Source organism: Astatotilapia calliptera, chromosome 9 (assembly GCF_964374335.1).
Source record: "Astatotilapia calliptera chromosome 9, fAstCal68.1, whole genome shotgun sequence".
NCBI lineage: Eukaryota > Metazoa > Chordata > Actinopteri > Cichliformes > Cichlidae > Astatotilapia > Astatotilapia calliptera.
Genome location: NC_137430.1, coordinates 12,729,997 through 12,749,517, shown reverse-complemented (window position 1 = coordinate 12,749,517; position 19,521 = coordinate 12,729,997). Strand labels below are relative to the sequence as shown.

Below are 19,521 nucleotides of genomic sequence, written 5' to 3'. Positions count from 1 at the left end.
GAGGAACAGGTTAGTGTGTGAGTGGGCGGTCAAGTGAATCTATAAACAGGCAGATGGAAGTGGTGGCTAATAACTGACAACATGTGCATAATGGGAACATAAAAGGCAGACTGACTGCAAAAGAAAGACAAAAGCTTCACAGGTCTGTTTGCTTTGACATTACAACATCTAAACGGAGAAGTGTTTCACTCGCTGTGTTTCTGCAGGAATCACACACGGACTTTTATTTTGTCATTTCTCCTCTGTAGCAGTCTGATTATTAGGTAAGAAAACATTTTTTGCATCTTACAAGATTTTTATATCACAATAAAAATAAAGAACTTATTTTTGTTTGTCTGATTTAAAATAAATGTAGATTTTGTATTGCTCTATAAAACAATGCAAGTTCCTGATTTAATCAAACCTTTATGTGATCTTATGTTTTTATTATACAGGTGATGAGTTTTGTGACAGTCCAGTCTGTGAACATCATGAAAGGCATCATGTTACTGAGTCTCCTCTTTATTCCAAGTGAGTCGTCTCATTTCAGTCATTTACAGTCTGACAGATCAGTGCAGATAGAGAAACTTTAGAGAAAAAAACATCACTCCGTGCAATACTGTACTAACTGCCACTCAAAAAGTTTGTACTGCTCAGTTTGTGCTGCTGCTCACTCCTGCCACTTTATCTCATGTGCAATATTCCATTTGTCTTGTGACTTGTCTTCTGCTCGTCAAATACATTTCATTGCAATGTTGACCCTGTGCTAACTTGCATATGACAAATAAAACTGAACTGCAACACATGTCTAATAAACTCAGTGTATCATAATTCTGTTTCCCATCATGTGTATGAGTTTGTTTTGATTTTTTCCAGGTACTTTGGCTGCTTGTCCTCAAGATTCACACCTGTTCATCACTGCACCAACAGAGATGGAAGCTCTGAGTGGATCTTGTTTACAAATCCTATGTAACTTTAGTGATGCTGGACCAGCAAAGTTTGACAGCACAAGACCTGTTTTTGGAGTGTGGATTAAAAATCACTCCAATGTTAATACATTTCCAAGCAATGAGATCTTCAACAGCAGTGGGACAGTTAACGAGTATCCAATGAATATTACAGGAAACCTGAAGGAGAAAAACTGCACCACTCTGTTTTCCAACTTAACCACAACTTATACAAACACATACTACTTCAGAATTATGAACTGGCCGTTCAGAGCAACAGCTGCTTGTGATCCTCTTAAAATAACAATTAAAGGTGAGAAAGTTTTCATTTTATTGTTGATAATAAAAAAAAAAATCTGATTTGAATATTAACAGCTAAGACATAAATGTACTAACTTTATATTTGGCAGTTAAAAATGTGTTGTCCAGTTTTCTTTGTTATAAAATTTATAAGTGCAAAAAAAACAAAAACAAAGTTTGCTTACTGTGCTGATTCCAAAGCTCAGGTATTTCTCCTACATGGAGGAAATAATAAACTCAGAATAAAATAATTTCCTGACTGAACAGCATGAACATGTAAAATTAAGACTTTAACACATCTACACTGATCTTCATCTGTTACTTGACTGTGTTTCCTGTATTATCAGTGTAAAAATTGAGCTTGATGTGAAACCACAGATTCTCCTTGGAGGCCCAATATTACAATCCCAGGTGATCTGAAGGAGAAGGAGTCTGTCACTATAACCTGCTCAGCTCTCACTCCCTGTCCACACTCCCCTCCTCAACTCACCTGGAATCTCCAACAAGACTCTCACAACAAAATAGAGGAAAACACAGATGGAAGCTTTACAACTAAAATCCAGCAGATCATCACTCTGTCAGACACACATGATGGAAAGAAGATCAGCTGCTCTGCCAGATATCCTGTGAACCAAGGAAACGACACCAAGACAGCAGAGACAGAAGAGACTCTCAGTGTTTCATGTAAGACAATCAGAGTTTGTTGTTGAACTGAATCCTATAGGACAACATGATTTATGGGATATGACTTTCTTATTTTTTTCTCCAGATGCTCCTAAAGACACCTCAGCATCCATCAGTCCATCAGGTTTGGTGTCAGCAGGCAGCTGGGTGAAGCTGACCTGCTCCAGCAGAGCCAAACCTCCAGTCAGCAGCTTCACCTGGTTCAAGAAGAGCAGAGATGGAGCTGTGAAAGTATCTGAAGGAGAGATTTACAGCTTCAATGTACCAGATGGAGGAGTTTATTACTGTGTGGCAACTAATGATCTGGGTAATCAGACATCAGCAGAGATTAACGTGGCTATTAAAGGTAATGGCTCATGCCACTGAACTGTTTTATGCTATTATCTAACTTTTTCTTCTTTGTTTATTGGGTAACTCATTAAATCTCTTGAAGTGTTTTGTTTTTTCTAAATAGTGCTGTACAAAGTGTAAAATTAAACATCATGGTAATATAACGGAAAAGAAAAAGAAGAACCTCACGATCTGTTTCACATCGTGTGTTGTTTCATCTTGATATTGGTTTTCTACCAGGATTCCCACTCTGGTCATTTCTTGGAGGAATCCTTGGGATTATGTTACTTTGCTTGATCATCTTTGTTTGGTAAATATTACATCACATTAGAAAACATGATCAATTTCTGTCACTGACATGGTAGCTGAACGTGAAATTATCTGTTTACTCACAAATATATTTAACCTAAAACAGAGGATAGTTAGTTTAACAGCCTCTTATATCTTTCAGGTGCTTAAAGTCAAAGCATCAAACTCAACAACAGACTCATGTAAGAAAATACTCAACTTCTCTGTAATTTACTGAACTGTGTTCAGAAAGTTATTTACACTTGTACCTCCACCAGAGTCTGCTCACTAGATTCAAATGAACCTTTCTATTTGTTTCTATTTTATAGAATCAAAGAAGTGAAGAGTCGGTTGTTGAAGAACCAGCAAGTAAATCAGAAGGAGAAGAAGAAAACATCCATTATGGAGAGATCAGCTTCTCTGTGCTGAGAAATGAAGCATCCTCTGACTCAGTGCAGGACAGAGGACAGCAGCAGGATACAGTGTACGCACAGGTGAAAGTCAACAAGCCAAAAAACACAGAGCGTGCTGATGGCCAAGAGGAACTGTACGCTGAGGTCAAGAAAAAGTTATAACATTACATTAACACAGTGTATTAAAAAACACACACACACAAAAATCAAAATTTTTATTAACTTAAAAAAAAATTACATCCTGCAGCTTTTTATGTTCAACTTTAATTTCACTGCAGTCCAATAAAGAACTAATTCACATGACAGCAGAGAAGACTGAACATTAAAAACTTTTACACAATGTAGCTATTTTTTATTATTATTTTAGTTATTATCATGTTCATACAGTATTTGAATGCTGGCATGCTGTGTGTGCTCTTGTATGATTTAATATAAATTAATGTAAGACTTCTTCACAGGTAATTTGTTTAAAAGACTGCAGGGAAACTGGCATCAAAACACGTCTGTAAATTTATTAAACACATTAAATAAAATATGTTTATTCAATGTAACGTGTTTTTGTGTGATATTTAATATAATTATTCTAAAAGTTTACTCTATATTGTTAATGATATGAAACGTGGGATGTCTTTTTCATATCTAAATAAGTGGATAAAAAATTTATTTTGTCTTCAAATTTCACTCTTTTTTTATATATTAGGGTCGACACTTTTTGTAGTGGCAGTTTCTCTTTTAATGGATTTGTTTTATTGTTTGAGGAGGGTTTTTTTTTTTTTTAAAGAAAAGCTGGTCTATAGGTCATATTTATTTATTTACTAAGAGTTCACATGAACAGAGCTGCATCACAGTCTAATAATTAAAGTGTCTGCAAGAAGAGAACACACATCTCAGAGATCAGCAGTGTTAATATCTGACACAAACATCTGTATAGTACTCAAGTAATGTTAACATTTGGATGTGAATCCTATTGCTAACTTAGTTAACATGTTAGGATCCAAATCTCTGACTGGCCTTAACATTTGCTCATAGCAGATATAAAATAATCACTATATTGGGCTTTTATCAATAATCAACTGTCTGCTCTACAAAAACCACACTGTAGTGTTACTGTGAATTGTTTGTGCTGAAGGCACCACTCCACATATGATGAAAGATAAAGTGTCTGTTTGTGGCTGATTTACTTCACTGGTGAAGAAGAACTGATGAGTTAATTTATTTGAACAAATGGAGACATTTGTGTTTCATGCTGTGTTTTCATAGGTGATGCAGCCTGTTCGGTGATGAGTTTTGTGACACTGCAATCTGTGAACTTAACTTAACAAATATTTTACTGAGTCTCCTCTTTATTGCAAATCTCATTTCAGTCATTCACAGTCTGACAGATCACTGCAGACAGAGATACTTTACAAAGACACATTTACACTTAACCTGTTGACACTAATGAGAAAAGGAGAAGCCAATATATTGAACCACAAAAGTCTGGCTTTCAAGATCTGCTTTTAAATGAGCAACATCAAACATTAAAAAAAAACAAAGAAAGATCTTTGAAATTAAACTGCTCATTGGTTGCATTTTAGAAATTGCAATGTTTTAATAATTTGGCTGAAAAGCAACATCTGTACAAACATTTTTTTAAAAAGAATCCCTTTTATTATATTTACATGACATATTAAAAAAAATAAGAAAAAATGTTCTTAAATGGAAAAACAGTACGGTGTGGAGGTAAGCATCAACGACACAGCTCTCAGTTCTCACTCCTTCTTTATTCGTCTCCAACATCAACTGCGCATATCGCGCCACAAAACACAGGAACACACTTCCTCTACACTGGGTGTGAGTGGAGCCCTCTAGTGGTCCACCACACATGCCCCCCCCCCCCCCCCCCCCCCCCCGAACACCCAGCAGAACTAGTCCAGGACCCGGGGCTTAAGCAAACGGCCGGAGCGGCTGAACTGGGGGGGTGGGGAACTGACAGAGGGCAACCCAGCCCGGGAGCGAGGCTGGCACTGGCGGTCAGAAAAAGCTGAAGACGACTCGGACTCCGTTGATTTCGGGTCGCTCCCGGGGGAAAAAACAGAATCCATCAGCCCGGTGGCAGGTGGGCGGCCGCGGCGAGGGGCCTGGGCCGGGACCACCTGATCCTCTTGCATAACATGTGCAGGCTTAAGTCTGTCAACAGAGACAACTTCCTGCCGACCGCCAAAGTCCAAAACGAAATGTTTGTTGCCTGGTTTAAGAACCCTGTATGGCCCGTCATATGGTGGACGCAGCGGAGTCCTATGGGCATCGTGCCTGACGAAAACGAAACGAGCAGAGTCCAATGAACTCGGAACAAAGGTGTCAGGCAGGCAGTGGTGCACAGGACCAGGAACAGGAAATGAGTTTCTTGGGGGGCGAAAAGGCAACAAAGAGGTATCGAAACATGGGGGAGGGCTCTCAGGTAAGAATTCCCCGGGGACCCGGAGAGGCTGGCCGAGGACCAGTTCAGCCGGGGAAACCCCGAGGTCTTCTTTAACCACGCTACGCAAACCCAGCAAAACCCACGGAAGACGTTCGACCCAGTCGCCACTTGTCAAGGAAGCACGGAGCGCGGCCTTAAGTGACCGGTGAAACCGTTCGCACATCCCATTAGCTTGCGGGTGGTATGCTGTGGTGCGGTGGACCTTGACTCCCAGGCCGTCAGCCATAGCAGACCAAAGCTCGGAAACAAACTGGGGGCCCCTGTCCGAGGTAATGTCAGCAGGGGGGCCGAAACGTGAAACCCACGTTGACAAAAATGCCCTGGCCACCGTCGCCGCTGTCGTGGACGCCAGGGGTACCACCTCCGGCCACCTGGTTGTGCGGTCCACCACAGTCAAAAGGTGCGTGAAACCCTGTGACTGCGGCAAGGGACCAACCAGGTCCACATGAACGTGATCGAAACGCCTACCCGGGACACGGAAAGGCTCGAGGGGTGCCTGTGTGTGCCGGTGGATTTTCGAGCGTTGGCATGGGATACAAACCGCCGCCCATTCTTTCACCGTCTTGCGAAGGCCCGGCCAAACAAACCTGGCGCTGACCAGCTTGACCGAGGCCCGGACGCCGGGATGAGAGAGGGCATGCACCGAGTCAAAAACACGACGACGCCACGAAAGGGGAACCACCGGGCGGGGGCGGCCGGTGGAAACGTCGCAAAGAAGGCGCGGACCGCCGTCCCACACCGGGGTGTCCACCAGCACGAGGCCCGTTTTTGTTGACTGAAGGGCAAGGACGTCCGGGTCAGCACGTTGCTCGGCGGCCATGGCAGCGTAGTCGATGCCGACATACACCGGAGAAACCAACACACGTGAGAGACAGTCAGCGACGTGATTGGACTTACCAGCCACATGCTGAATGTCTGTGGTAAACTCAGAAATGGCCGCCAACTGGCGCTGCTGGCGTGCGCTCCATGGGTCAGAGACCTTGGACATCGCAAACGTCAAAGGTTTGTGGTCAACGTACGCAGCAAAGTTGCGACCCTCGAGGAAAAAACGAAAATGCCGTGTTGCGAGGTGCAGGGCCAGCAACTCCCTGTCAAAAACACTGTACTTGCGTTCAGCATCCCGGAGCGTACGACTGAAAAAGGCGAGCGGTTGCCAGAGACCTGAAACCCGCTGTTCCAACACTCCGCCCACTGCCACGTCCGAGGCGTCGGTGGTCAACGCGATCTCCGCCGACGGAAGCGGGTGGGCCAGCAGGGCGGCGTCAGCCAGCGCAGACTTGGCTGCGGAAAACGCACGGACGCGTTCAGGCAGCCAGTCAACCGGATCTTTGGCTGTTTTACCTTTTAAGGCAGCATAGAGTGGCTGTAGCAGGTGGGCAGCTCTGGGGAGAAAGCGGTTGTAAAAATTTATCATCCCCAAGAACTCCTGCAACGCTTTAACTGACGTGGGACGCGGGAAAGCCGAAACGGCCTGGACTCTGTCGGGCAACGGAACCACACCTTCAGCGGAAATGCGGTGCCCGAGGAAATCCAGAACAGGCAACCCAAACTGGCACTTGGAAGGGTTGATGATCAGGCCGTGCGCTTCCAAACGCTGGAAAACCTGGCGCAGATGGGACTCGTGCTGGCTCGCTGAGCAGCTGGCCACCAATATATCGTCCAGATAAACAAAAACGAACGGCAGCCCACGCAAAACGGAGTCCATCAGCCGCTGAAAGGTCTGGGCGGCACCTTTCAGGCCAAACGGCATGCGCAAAAACTCGAACAAGCCGAAGGGGGTAATGACAGCGGTTTTAGGAACGTCTTCGGGGCGCACGGGAACCTGGTGATACCCCCGCACCAAGTCAATTTTAGAAAAAATCGACGTTCCGGCGAGATTGGCAGAAAAATCCTGAATGTGGGGGATGGGGTAACGGTCATTCTCCGTGGCATTATTTAAACGGCGGAAATCTCCGCATGGCCGCCACCGACTGTCCGATTTGGGCACCATGTGAAGCGGAGAGGCCCATGCACTGTTCGAACGCTGTACAATGCCAAGGCGCTCCATGGCTGCAAACTCTTCCCGAGCGACGGACAGTTTCGCGGGGTCGAGGCGGCGCGCGCGCGCGAACACCGGGGGCCCGACCATGGGAATATAATGCTCAACCCCATGCTTCGTTACCGTGCTAGAGAAATTAGGGACAGACAGCGATGGAAACTCTAAAAGCAAACGCTGAAAAGCATCCCCGGAGGTCACTACATTAGCCCGAATCAGGGGCTCGGCGGCCCGAGTAAAACAGGGTAGCGAAGAAAACGAGAGAGCATCGATTAAACGTCTGTTAGCGACATCGACAAGTAGTCCATGAGCACACAGGAAATCAGCACCCAAAATAGGTACAGAGCTAGCAGCAACAACAAAGTTCCACTGGAAATCCCGGCCATGAAAACAAACAGTCACCAACCTTTCCCCAAACGTTTTGATGGGAGAGCCGTTAGTTGCAATGAGCTGCGGCCCACAGTTCGCTGCTAGTCCGTCGGCAGCGGTAGGGGGAAGGAGGCTCTTCTGGGAGCCGGAGTCCACGAGAAAACGTCTCCCGGAGCGCGAGTCCTCTATGAAGAGCAGCCTTTCTGTATTGCCAGCGGTCGCGGCTGCTACGGCGCGCTGGCGGGTCCGTTTCCCTGGGCCGTGAAAGCGCAAGGCGGCAGGCAGCGACGCGCTCTGTCGCCAAAACGCTGATGGTAGAAACAGATGCTCTTTCCGCGGTGCCGGCGTGTAGCAATCCCTGCCGTCAGCAAGGGGGCGGATGCTCCAGGGGAGGCAGGTGGAGGCGTGGAAGGTGCCGCCAGCGTGTCCGTAGCCAGGGCGTGAACGTCGAAAGTGCGGCTAGCCAGGAGAATGCGATCCGCTTCTTCAGCCAGGGAGCGATAATCCTTCGCAGGCAGAAGCGGAGAGTTCGCGAGGACAGCTCTCACGGCGGCCGGTAGTTGGCGAAGGAAGAGGTGCACGAAGAGGAAACCACCGTCATCCGGCCCGAGCAACGATAGCATGTTCTCCATGAGCTCGAGCGCGGTACCGCCACCCAAGCCTGACAGGTTGAGGAGCTTTTCGGCTCGTTCGGCGTCGGAGAGGGCATAGCGCCGAAGAAGCAGCTCTTTGAGGGCGGCGTATTTCCCTTGGGCGGGTGGTTCCCGGAGGAGCGCCATCGCGCGACGGGTGGCCAGCGGGTCGAGCGAGGCCACCACATGGTGATACTTCGTGTCGTCAGCCGAGATGCCGCGAAGGGCGAACTGAGCCACCACGTGTACGAACCATGACGGGGGGTCATGGAGCCAAAAGTCCGGCCGTTTCAGCGCCACAGCGAACGTAGCTGCAACAGGAGGCGGAGGTCCGGCGGCCGCTGATGCATGCATAGCGGAGTGTGCGTTATCTACGGCCCGTTGCATGCTCAAGTCAGGGGTCACCAATGTGGAGGTAAGCATCAACGACACAGCTCTCAGTTCTCACTCCTTCTTTATTCGTCTCCAACATCAACTGCGCATATCGCGCCACAAAACACAGGAACACACTTCCTCTACACTGGGTGTGAGTGGAGCCCTCTAGTGGTCCACCACAACGGTAAAAACGAACAGCAATGTCAAATACAATAAGATTGACATGCAATCTTAACTAAAGAATAAAATCACAGAGACCTTACTTTGTCTTCTTGGTAGAAGCTAAAAGAAAAGGGCTGATAGCGTTCATTCTCCTGGATGAGGCAGATTGTGTGTTTTTTGTGTGTATTTCTGCATGTTTAAGGGCGCTAGTAAATGGGTGAGTTTATATGTGGTGAAATATCCGGCGGCTGCTGTGAATAAAGGTGAGAATATCAATGTTGTGTTTGCCCTGGGCTTCGATGTAGAAAACAAGATGTTATGATTATGTAGATGTTAATAATAATATTATTGTTGTTAATAATTCAGTGTCTGACAGCCCCAGATCAGTGGCTCAGATATTAGCCCTGCCACTCGAGAAGGTACTCCCCTATATAATTAATGAGGATCAAACAGGTTTTGTTAAAGGCCTCCATTGTTAAATCCTCTGATAACATGAGGAGACTTCTCAATGTTATTCATCTTTCACAAAATTCTGATGAGCCATTCCTTGTTCTCTCTCTTGATGCAGAAAAAGCGTTTGATCACGTTGAATGGTCATATCAATTTTTTTGCCTTAGAGGAATTTGGATTGGGTGAAATCTTTGTAAATTAGGTGAAAGTTCTCTATAACTCCCCAGTCGCAACGGTTATAACTAACAGGATGCACTCCAGCAATTTTGCTCTCCCGTGTGGAAATAGGCAGGGCGATCCTCTTAGTCCTCTACTCTTTGACATAGCCATAGAATGTCCCCTGTTTAATTCATTTGTTAAAGAGATCAGTGAAGTCAAAACACTCTCCAACAATCCTATTACCCTATGCTCTGTCAAGGCCTAGAGGTCTGTCCGTGCTTTAGAGGGTCGGGCCCATTTGACATCTTCCCTGGCTCCTGTTATGAATGGCCCTTATTTCTTGCCTGGATGTCTGGACCGGGGTTTTGTGGTCTCGTCTAATCTGGGGCTGGTTAACTTGGGTGATCTGTTTAGAGGCCGGACCCTTCTTTCCTTTCAGCAGCTCCAACAATGTTTTGGCATTCAAAATGTGGAATTCTTTAGATACCTGCCACTGAGGCACTTTATAATTAATGACACCACCCTATTGTTGGACCCTACTAGGTCCGCAGTGGAGGATGCTTTGTCCCCCCAACAGTCTGGAAAATCCTTCCTTTTACAAGGTTCTTAACTCTAGCTCAGCCCCTCGCTTCCTGGCTGCTAAACAGGCCTGGGAAAGAGGCCTAGGCTGCTCAATAAATGATCCAGACTGGCAGGAGATCTGGGCCTGTGCCTCTAAGATATCTGTCTGTAATTGGGCTAAATCTATTCAGTTAAAAATTGTTCATCGGGCATACATCACACCCTCTTTAAAAAGTAAAATAGATGTAAACTCCTCCCCTTTATGCTGGAACTATAATGCAGAGAAGGGTGACTTTGTGCATTGTTTTTGGTCATGTGTGAAAATTCAATATTTCTGGTCGGATGGTGCAAAGGTATGTCGGCGTGCTGACGCCTCTCCCGATCTTTTTATCTACCTGGTGAAAAACCACAACGAATGACTCGAGACAGACTTCTTCAATAAATCAACTACTTTATTTCAACCCCTGCGCAGAAGCTCAGCATAAAGCGTCTTGCAGATTCCAAGGGCAGTCCTTCGAACTGTTACATTTATAATATTCCAAAGTTCCTTATTTACCTCCCACCTTTCCTGTTATTCTGTTATCACGTTCGCCTATACGTCATACACAGTTTCGATCAAAACAGCTTCTTCCTCATCTCTCGTCTTCTACCTTTCCTTTTAAGGTCTGGCCCTACCTTTAACCCCTTTCTTAATTGCATATCTTAATTGTGAATGTGTGTGTGTGATGTACATGTCTTTGTCTGCAATGTGTGTGTGTTCCTGTCTGCACTGTAGGGGTGTGTGTGTGGGGGTCATGTCAAGTGTCATGAGTGTGCGCTTTGTAGGTGTCAAGTGTGTGTTGTGCCGGGTGTTTACGCTCTCCTCCTCAGTCTGCTTTTTGTCTATACTTACCTAATGTGTTAGACTGTTCTTAACGCTGCCCTTTTGCCCCCCTCTTATCTATTGCAACTTCTGGGCTATTTCTATGCATCTTTTTTCTGTAATGTTGCTTCAACTATTCTTGCTCCCAAGGTCACACAGAGGCCTGCTTAAAAGTATAATGTTTAAACAGTATAATGCTAAAAAGCTATATAATGCTATATAATTCCACAGGTACTTTCAGTTATTTTCAGCTATGTTGTTCCTCTGGAGCCTCTCTGTCTTATACTGGGAGTAATGGACAATCTGATTATCAAAGGCAAGCACAAGAGACTGTTCCAGCTGTTATCTTTTGCAGCCAGGAAGAATAACCTGCTCCTCTGGGGATAATCATCAGATTATGCCTGTGTGTTTCTGTTCTCAGTATTCAGTGCTCACTTCATGTTTTGTTTTCGTGCCAGCAATAAAGCTGAGTTTAACTGCCATAAATGTAAATTATGTCAGTTTGTTTAATTTATTGTGTTCATTTATGTTATTTATTTTCTTTATTTATTGTTCCTTTTGGGGTAGGAACTAAGGTTCATTCTGTGTTGCACACAGGCCTTTTTAAGTGACGTAAAGGGAAGTAAAAAGCATGTGCAAGAAGCTAAGTTAATAAGTTAACTAAGGCAGAAGAAGGAATAAATAAGCAGTTTAAAGTAAAAGAAAGCTGCAAAGAAGAAGAAATTGGGAATTATTTTTGTTAAGTTTTGTTCCTGAAGCGGACTCATTCCCTCACGGTTACGTGCAGCCAGCGAGGTACGTTAACTGTGTTTGTTTATCGCGTATTTGTTAACTTGGGTTTAAATGTTTATTTGTAATATTTATGTTGGTCATTCTGTACTTTTATGTAATAACAGTTTGACGGTGGATTTTATGGTGTTTCTGAGGAGAAGTGTGACAGAAGAATAAATCCATCTGTGAATGAAGAACCGTGGTGTCGTGTATTAACTGGAGGGAGTGATAGTCAAACTCGGACCTGCCCAGACTCGCCCTATCAGCGCAAATTCGACAGCTCATCAAGACGGGAACACAGATAAGCCACTGTTTAGGACACACAGGTTCATAAGGTTTTCATGAAGAAGTCTATAAGCCAGACTCTAAAGTTTTTGGTCTGAAAAGTAACACAAGAGTTGGAAACTAAAAGGGACTGTGTATAGCCTGGCAGCCACGCTGTTTCACGTATATGAATGTGCATTTACGTAAGAGATGTAAATTCATGTTCAGCTGAATAATTATAGTTGGCTCTGAAAGGGCAGAAGTAAACTTTGTACATTTTGACAGAAATTCAGTTTGTATTTATGGTTCAGTGTCTTTTAAGAACTCTGTTAAGTGTACTTACTCTGTAATATTCTACATGTATGGGCTAATTTGAATGAGAGTGACTTCATTTAGTTAAGCTCATTCTTTCAGTATTCACAAATGTTGTTGCAGCTTGCTCTTCTATGCTGCCTGTGTATATCTGTGTCTAAATAATCAAAATGTCACATACAAGTAAAGAAGATCAGGGTGCAGTAGCTGCTCCGGAAGAAGAGACTGAGTTAGAACAGACAGGTGAATCAAATATCGGGCAAAATATAGCACCACCTGAAGAGCCTCGTAGAAGTGAAAGAGCCCGAACATTAACAGAAAAAGGAAAAGAGTTTCAGAAAGAGCAAATCAAAGGGCTATTGCTTCGCTTTGACAGCAAATATGAACGATGGAAAGCTCTGATTAAGGTAGCTAAAAGATCTGTATTAAAACAGGATCCTAGTGACATCCTACAAGAACACATCACCAGTATTCAAAGGGAATTATCTGAGTTGAACATTGCTTATGATGATTACAGAAGAATTGATCAACCAGCCCATGACATGCGTCGCAAGATTGATAACTGCATCTCGATCACAAAGACTGTAGTACAAAATGCTCAATCTGAAATGCAGGGAACAGCGGAGGAGTTGATTTGGCCAGATAATAGTTCTGTATTCTCATCGTCAGCCTCCAGTGTTTCACTTCATGCCTCTAATGGTTCTAAAGCTTCTTCTATTCACGCAAACGTATCTTCACTTAGAAGACAAGAAGCTGCTGCCGAGTATGCAGCTACACAGGCTGTACTGCAGATTATGGCTGAACAAGAGGGCCACGAAGAGAAACTGCAAAACCTTGAAGCTGAAGAGAGGTTGATCATTGCAGACCAAGAAGCAGCAGCATTAGCTCGTCGTCTTGAAGGAGAAAGGGAAGAAACTGAACGTAGGCTAGAAAGAGAGAAACAAGAGGCTGCTCTCTTAAAGAAACAGCAAGAAGAGAATGCTGCAAGAAGAAGGTCTGTAGAAAACCTAAAGAGAGAACTTGAGCGTTTGGAAAATTTGAAAAGGCTGAATGCAGCCAAAGCAAGGCTTCAAGTATATGATGAGAGTGAGCTCAGTCCAGCCCAAGGGAATGCTGCACAGAGCCTGGATCTACATAAGGTTATGCAGCCACTCAATCAGGTGAAGACTGAGGACCAGCACTCACAACCACCAAAGGATGCAGTGCTAACACATGTGCTCCACGATAGCACAGGAGAGCTCGTGAAGGTCTTAGCTGAGGCTATATCAGCAAATAGGCTACCCATTCCAGAGCCCACAGTTTTTAGTGGTGATCCACTCAAGTTTAATCATTGGAAGTCATCCTTCCAAACTCTTATTGAAAAGAAAAACATTCCAAGCTCGGAGAAAATATTCTTCCTCCAGAAATATGTTGGAGGAGCAGCTAGAGAGGCATTAGAAGGTTATTTTCTGATTGGTTCAGATACTGCATATGTTGCTGCATGGGAACTCCTCAATGAGCGATACGGCCAGCCTTTTATGATTGCCAAAGCCTGCCGAGACAAATTACATGCCTGGCCAAAGATAGCATCAAGAGAGAGCGCTGACTTAAGGAAATTTGTGGACTTTTTACGCAGTTGTGAATGTGCCATGGCTCACAATGAGAGTCTGCGTATTCTTGATGATGGAATTGAAAACCAAAAACTGACAGCCAAGTTGCCTGATTGGTTAAGCAGCAGATGGAACCGAAAAGCCACACAGTATCAGCTGGAGCATGGAAGGTTCCCAGATTTCAAGTATTTCGTAACTTTCCTGACTTTGGAGGCTAGTATTGCTTGTAACCCTGTTACATCTTACTATGCTTTGCGGCAAGGGGAGCCAGAAAGGACAAGATCTAAACCTCAGAATGTAGTGACCTCTAAGAACCAAGCAGCAAATGCAAGGATTTTTACAACTAACACCACTGAGAAGAGCATAAGCACATGTATGTTTTGTAAGAAAACAGGGCATGTCTTGCACAAGTGCCGTAGACTAACTGCAAGGCCAGTTGCTGACAGAGTGAAGTTCATACAAGGTGAGAAACTGTGCTTTGGCTGTTTGAGTCCTGGCCATCAATCCAAGCATTGCAGCAACCGGATGGTCTGCGACACCTGCTCAAAGCGCCACCCCACATGCTTACATGAGGGTCGCTCAAAGCAAAAGGAAAATGACGAGACAAGTTGCAGTAAAGAAAGAAAGCCACAATCGCCGCAAGACACCACTCACGAAACCACATCCAATAGAGTTGTGCATGATGGTAACAGTGCTCAGACTTCAGCAATAGTTCCTGTTTATGCATCAATGCCAAGTGATTCAAACAAAGAAGTCCTTGTCTATGCTCTGTTAGATTCACAAAGTGATTCTTCATTCATTCTTGAAGAAGTGGTAGATGCTCTTGATGTTAATGCAGAGCCAGTCAAGTTGAAGCTGTCTACAATGTCTTCCAAGGAGACAATTGTACCATGCAAAAGACTCAAAGGTCTACAAATAAGAGGGTTATCTTCTTCTAAGAAGATCACAGTGCCAACGGTCTACACTCGTGAATTCATACCTGCCAATCGTACACACATTCCAACACCAGAGACTGCAAAGGCATGGCCTCATTTAGAGCATCTTGCGGAACACATTGCCCCGCCGAAGAAATGTGAAATCGGTCTTCTTATCGGGTATAACTGTCCACAAGCACTAATGCCTAGAGAAGTTGTATGTGGTGAGGACAACCAGCCCTTCGCACAGAAAACTGACGTAGGCTGGAGCATAGTGAGCTATGGTGATCCAGGTGAACACTACAGTGATGCAATAGGAGTAAGTCACCGCATCATTGTAAAGCAAGTGACCCCTGAACCCAAAGTAACAAGTAAGTTGAAGAGCGAAGTTCATTATGTTTGCAAAACAAGAATTAAGGAGATGACTGCTCCAGAAGACATACTTAAGGTGCTGGAATCTGACTTCAGTGAAAGGCTTGGAGAAGAGACAAATCTCTCGCAAGAAGATCTCCGGTTTTTGACTAAAATGAAAGAAGAAATTAAGCACAAAGAAGACGGACATCTTGAAATGCCTCTGCCTTTTAAACAGAGCAGGCCAGAGCTACCAAATAACAAGCCAAGTGCTGTTCAACGCCTCATGTGCTTGGAAAAGAAGCTCAAGAGAGACCAGAAATATCGGAGAGACTACATGAACTTCATGGAAGACATTATCAGTCGTGGTGAAGCAGAAAAGGTCCCAGAAAAAGAGCTTGATAAACGATCAGCTTGGTATATTCCCCACCATGGCGTATACCACCCTCAAAAGCCAGAGAAACTGCGAGTGGTCTTTGATTGCTCGGCAAGATTTCAAGACATGTCATTGAATGACTACCTTCTTACAGGGCCAGAGCTCACAAACACCTTGGTGGGAGTTCTTTGTAGATTTCGAAAGGGCCCAGTCGCTATTATGTGTGATGTGGAACGAATGTTTCATCAATTCCATGTAAAGCCTGAAGACCAAGACTACTTGAGGTTCTTATGGTGGGAGAATGGTGATCTTGAGTCTCCGCCATCAGTTTTTCGGATGAAAGTCCATTTGTTTGGAGCAGCTTCCTCACCTGGCTGTGCCAATTTTGGACTTAAACATCTAGCCACAGAAGGTCAAGATCGATTTAACCAAAGCACTGTCAAGTTCATCCGAAGAAATTTTTATGTTGATGATGGACTGGTGAGTGTAAGGTCTGATGCTGAGGCAATCAAGCTGATCAAGGAAGCAAGAGAGCTTTGCAGCACAGGCAAGCTTAGACTACACAAGTTCATTTCCAACAGCAAGAAGGTATTGGAGTCAATACCAAAGGAAGAGTGTGCAGACAGTGTCAAAGAACTGGACATAGATTTAGGGGAGCCACTCCTAGAAAGAGCACTGGGCGTGCAATGGTGCGTATCCTCTGATGACTTTCAGTTCAGAGTAACTGTCAAGAAACACCCAATGACGAGAAGGGGAGTGCTATCCACAGTAGCTTCCATCTACGATCCTTTGGGTTTCGTAGCACCGTTTGTTTTGCGTGGGAAGTTGATCTTGCAACAGTTGAGTCGAGAGAAAGCTAGTTGGGATGAACCACTTTCAGAGGAGTGCAGATCACAGTGGCAGTCATGGTTACAAGATCTCCATAACTTGTGTCAAGTAAAGATTAAGAGGTGCTACATACCAGCAAGCTTCATAGATGTCAAGCAGTACGAGTTACATCACTTCTCAGATGCTAGCTTCACAGGTTATGGGGAGTGCACTTATCTAAGAGCAGTGGACTCTAATGGCAGCGTACACTGCTCACTTGTCATGGGGAAAGCACGTGTTGCCCCCACTAAGGTCACAACAGTTCCAAGGCTTGAGTTGTCTGCAGCAGTGGTTGCTGCGAAGATGGGTGCCATCTTAAAACATGAGCTCGAAATAGACAACCTTAAGGAATATTATTGGACTGATTCAAAGGTTGTTCTCGGGTACATTAATAATGATGCCAGACGCTTTCATGTTTTCGTGGCAAATAGGATCCAGAGAATCAAAGCCACCACAGATGTCAACCAGTGGTATCATGTGCAGTCCGAAGACAATCCGGCGGACCATGCTTCGAGAGGGTTATCGGCAGATCGGCTCGTTGCTTCAAATTGGTTCACTGGCCCAGACTTTCTGTGGGAAAGGGAGCTACCCACAAGAGATGCTAAGGTGGGAGAGGTTAGTGATACTGATCCAGAACTTCGAAGGGCTCAGGTGCTCAACACCAGCGCAAGGATAAATAGAACATTGTTGGACCGCCTGACTAAGTTTTCTGACTGGAAAAGAGTTGTTAAGGCTATTGCTTGTCTTAAACGTCATGCTAAGCAAGTTAAGGGTCTTAGTCCCAAACTCAATGGAAGTACAAGTGTTGAGGAAAGACAACAAGCTGAACTTTTCCTAATCAGATTGGTCCAAACAGAAGTATTCAGCAGTGAAATCAAGAATTTACAGCAATCCAAGGACGTAAAATCCAAAGACAAAGCAAACAAGCTATGCAAATTAAGTCCATTTTTGGATGAGCAGGGTGTGCTGAGAGTAGGCGGACGCTTAACAAGAAGTGATCTTCATACACATGTTAAACATCCTGCTATTCTGCCAAAAACAAGTCACGTGTCTTCTTTATTGATCAAGCATTATCATGAGAAAGTACAGCATCAAGGAAGAGGTATGACTGTAAATGAGTTGCGATCTAATGGGATATGGGTCATTGGATGCAGCAGTGCAGTTGCCTCACATATCTTTAAGTGCGTCACATGCAGAAAGTATAGAAGGAACACACAAGATCCAAAAATGGCAGACTTGCCAGAGGACAGAATGGAAATGACCCCTCCATTCACATATTGTGGCATGGATTGCTTTGGACCATTCTATGTGAGGGATGCAAGAAAGGAACTGAAGAAGTATGGTCTTCTCTTCACTTGTATGTGTTGCAGAGCTGTACATATCGAAATGCTTGATGACCTCAGTTCAGATGCCTTCATCAATGCATTGCGCGTATTCATTGCAATACGTGGGAATGTAAGGCAGTTGAGATGTGATCAAGGTACCAACTTTGTGGGTGCAAAAAGAGAGTTCATGGACTCAATGAAGAACTGGGATCATGAGCAGGTGAAGGAATATGGCTGTGAGTTTGTAATGAATCCCCCATCATCAAGCCATATGGGAGGAATTTGGGAGAGGCAAATAAGGACAATCAGAAGTGTTCTAACAGCAATTCTTGATCAGTCTGCTAAAAGACTTGACACCGCCTCACTTAGGACTTTTTTGTATGAAGTGATGGCTATTATAAATAGCAGACCGCTGACAACAGAGCACCTGAATGATCCAACAAGTCTTGAACCGCTCACACCAAATCACATTCTTCTGATGAAGTCTAACATCATATTGCCACCTCCGGGTCAGTTCGTGAGTCAAGATTTATACCTGCGTAAGAGATGGCGTCAGGTGCAGTTCTTGGCGAATGAGTTTTGGACAAGGTGGAGGAGGGAGTACCTTCTTAATCTCCAGCAAAGACAGATATGGCATGGGGATAAAAGGAACACCAATGTCAATGACATTGTTATTCTTCAAGAGGACAGTGCTCCGCGAAATCACTGGAGACTAGCAAGAGTCACGGAGGTGTACCCCAGCTCTGATGGAAGGGTCAGAAAGGTAAAGCTGTTGGTTAGTGACTCAACTTTGGACAAACAGGGAAAACGCACAACTAGGCCAGTTTATCTTGAAAGGCCAGTGCAAAAAATAGTACTACTTGTTGAAGCAGAATAAGCATGTGTTAAACTAAATGCTTATAACTTGAAGATGCAAATCTGTGAAGAAATCTCAAGTTGAGATTTGGTGGGAGTTTAACTGCCATAAATGTAAATTATGTCAGTTTGTTTAATTTATTGTGTTCATTTATGTTATTTATTTTCTTTATTTATTGTTCCTTTTGGGGTAGGAACTAAGGTTCATTCTGTGTTGCACACAGGCCTTTTTAAGTGACGTAAAGGGAAGTAAAAAGCATGTGCAAGAAGCTAAGTTAATAAGTTAACTAAGGCAGAAGAAGGAATAAATAAGCAGTTTAAAGTAAAAGAAAGCTGCAAAGAAGAAGAAATTGGGAATTATTTTTGTTAAGTTTTGTTCCTGAAGCGGACTCATTCCCTCACGGTTACGTGCAGCCAGCGAGGTACGTTAACTGTGTTTGTTTATCGCGTATTTGTTAACTTGGGTTTAAATGTTTATTTGTAATATTTATGTTGGTCATTCTGTACTTTTATGTAATAACAGTTTGACGGTGGATTTTATGGTGTTTCTGAGGAGAAGTGTGACAGAAGAATAAATCCATCTGTGAATGAAGAACCGTGGTGTCGTGTATTAACTGGAGGGAGTGATACTGAGGTTTTGAGTTGTATTCAGTGTCCGAGTCTCGCATTTGGATCCTCATCTCCATCCGCCTGCACACAGAGCCCTGACACCAGGAGAGCAAACACAGCTCAGAGTATTAAAAAAAACAAAATGAACAAAACAATGAAAAAGGCTCATGGTACTCAACCACTCTATTGTGTTTTACTTACATATTTTTAGCTATAGTTGCTGACAATAAATAATACTGGTATTATCTAGTGGCTCAAATGAAGAATGACTCATTAAATAC

General features: G+C 44.1%; 1 protein-coding gene and 2 long non-coding RNA genes across 3 annotated transcripts; all 3 read left to right on the top strand.

The window, feature by feature from the left end:
* Positions 1 to 437: 437 nt before the first annotated feature.
* Positions 438 to 3,103, top strand: LOC113028798 (myelin-associated glycoprotein-like). Its single transcript, XM_080306479.1, has 5 exons — positions 438 to 510; positions 856 to 1,239; positions 1,605 to 1,928; positions 1,996 to 2,141; positions 2,858 to 3,103. Exons 1-5 carry the CDS (start codon positions 438 to 440, stop codon positions 3,101 to 3,103), a joined length of 1,173 nt encoding a protein of 390 aa, XP_080162605.1.
* Positions 3,104 to 11,481: 8,378 nt separating this feature from the next.
* LOC145431083 (uncharacterized) lies at positions 11,482 to 11,975 on the top strand. Its single transcript, XR_013911439.1, has 2 exons — positions 11,482 to 11,802; positions 11,904 to 11,975. It is a non-coding gene; the product is annotated as an uncharacterized LOC145431083 (long non-coding RNA).
* A 2,053-nt stretch (positions 11,976 to 14,028) lies between these two features.
* LOC113017715 (uncharacterized) lies at positions 14,029 to 19,226 on the top strand. The gene is made up of 2 exons (XR_013911259.1): positions 14,029 to 19,053; positions 19,155 to 19,226. It is a non-coding gene; the product is annotated as an uncharacterized LOC113017715 (long non-coding RNA).
* The last annotated feature ends 295 nt before the right edge of the window (positions 19,227 to 19,521 follow it).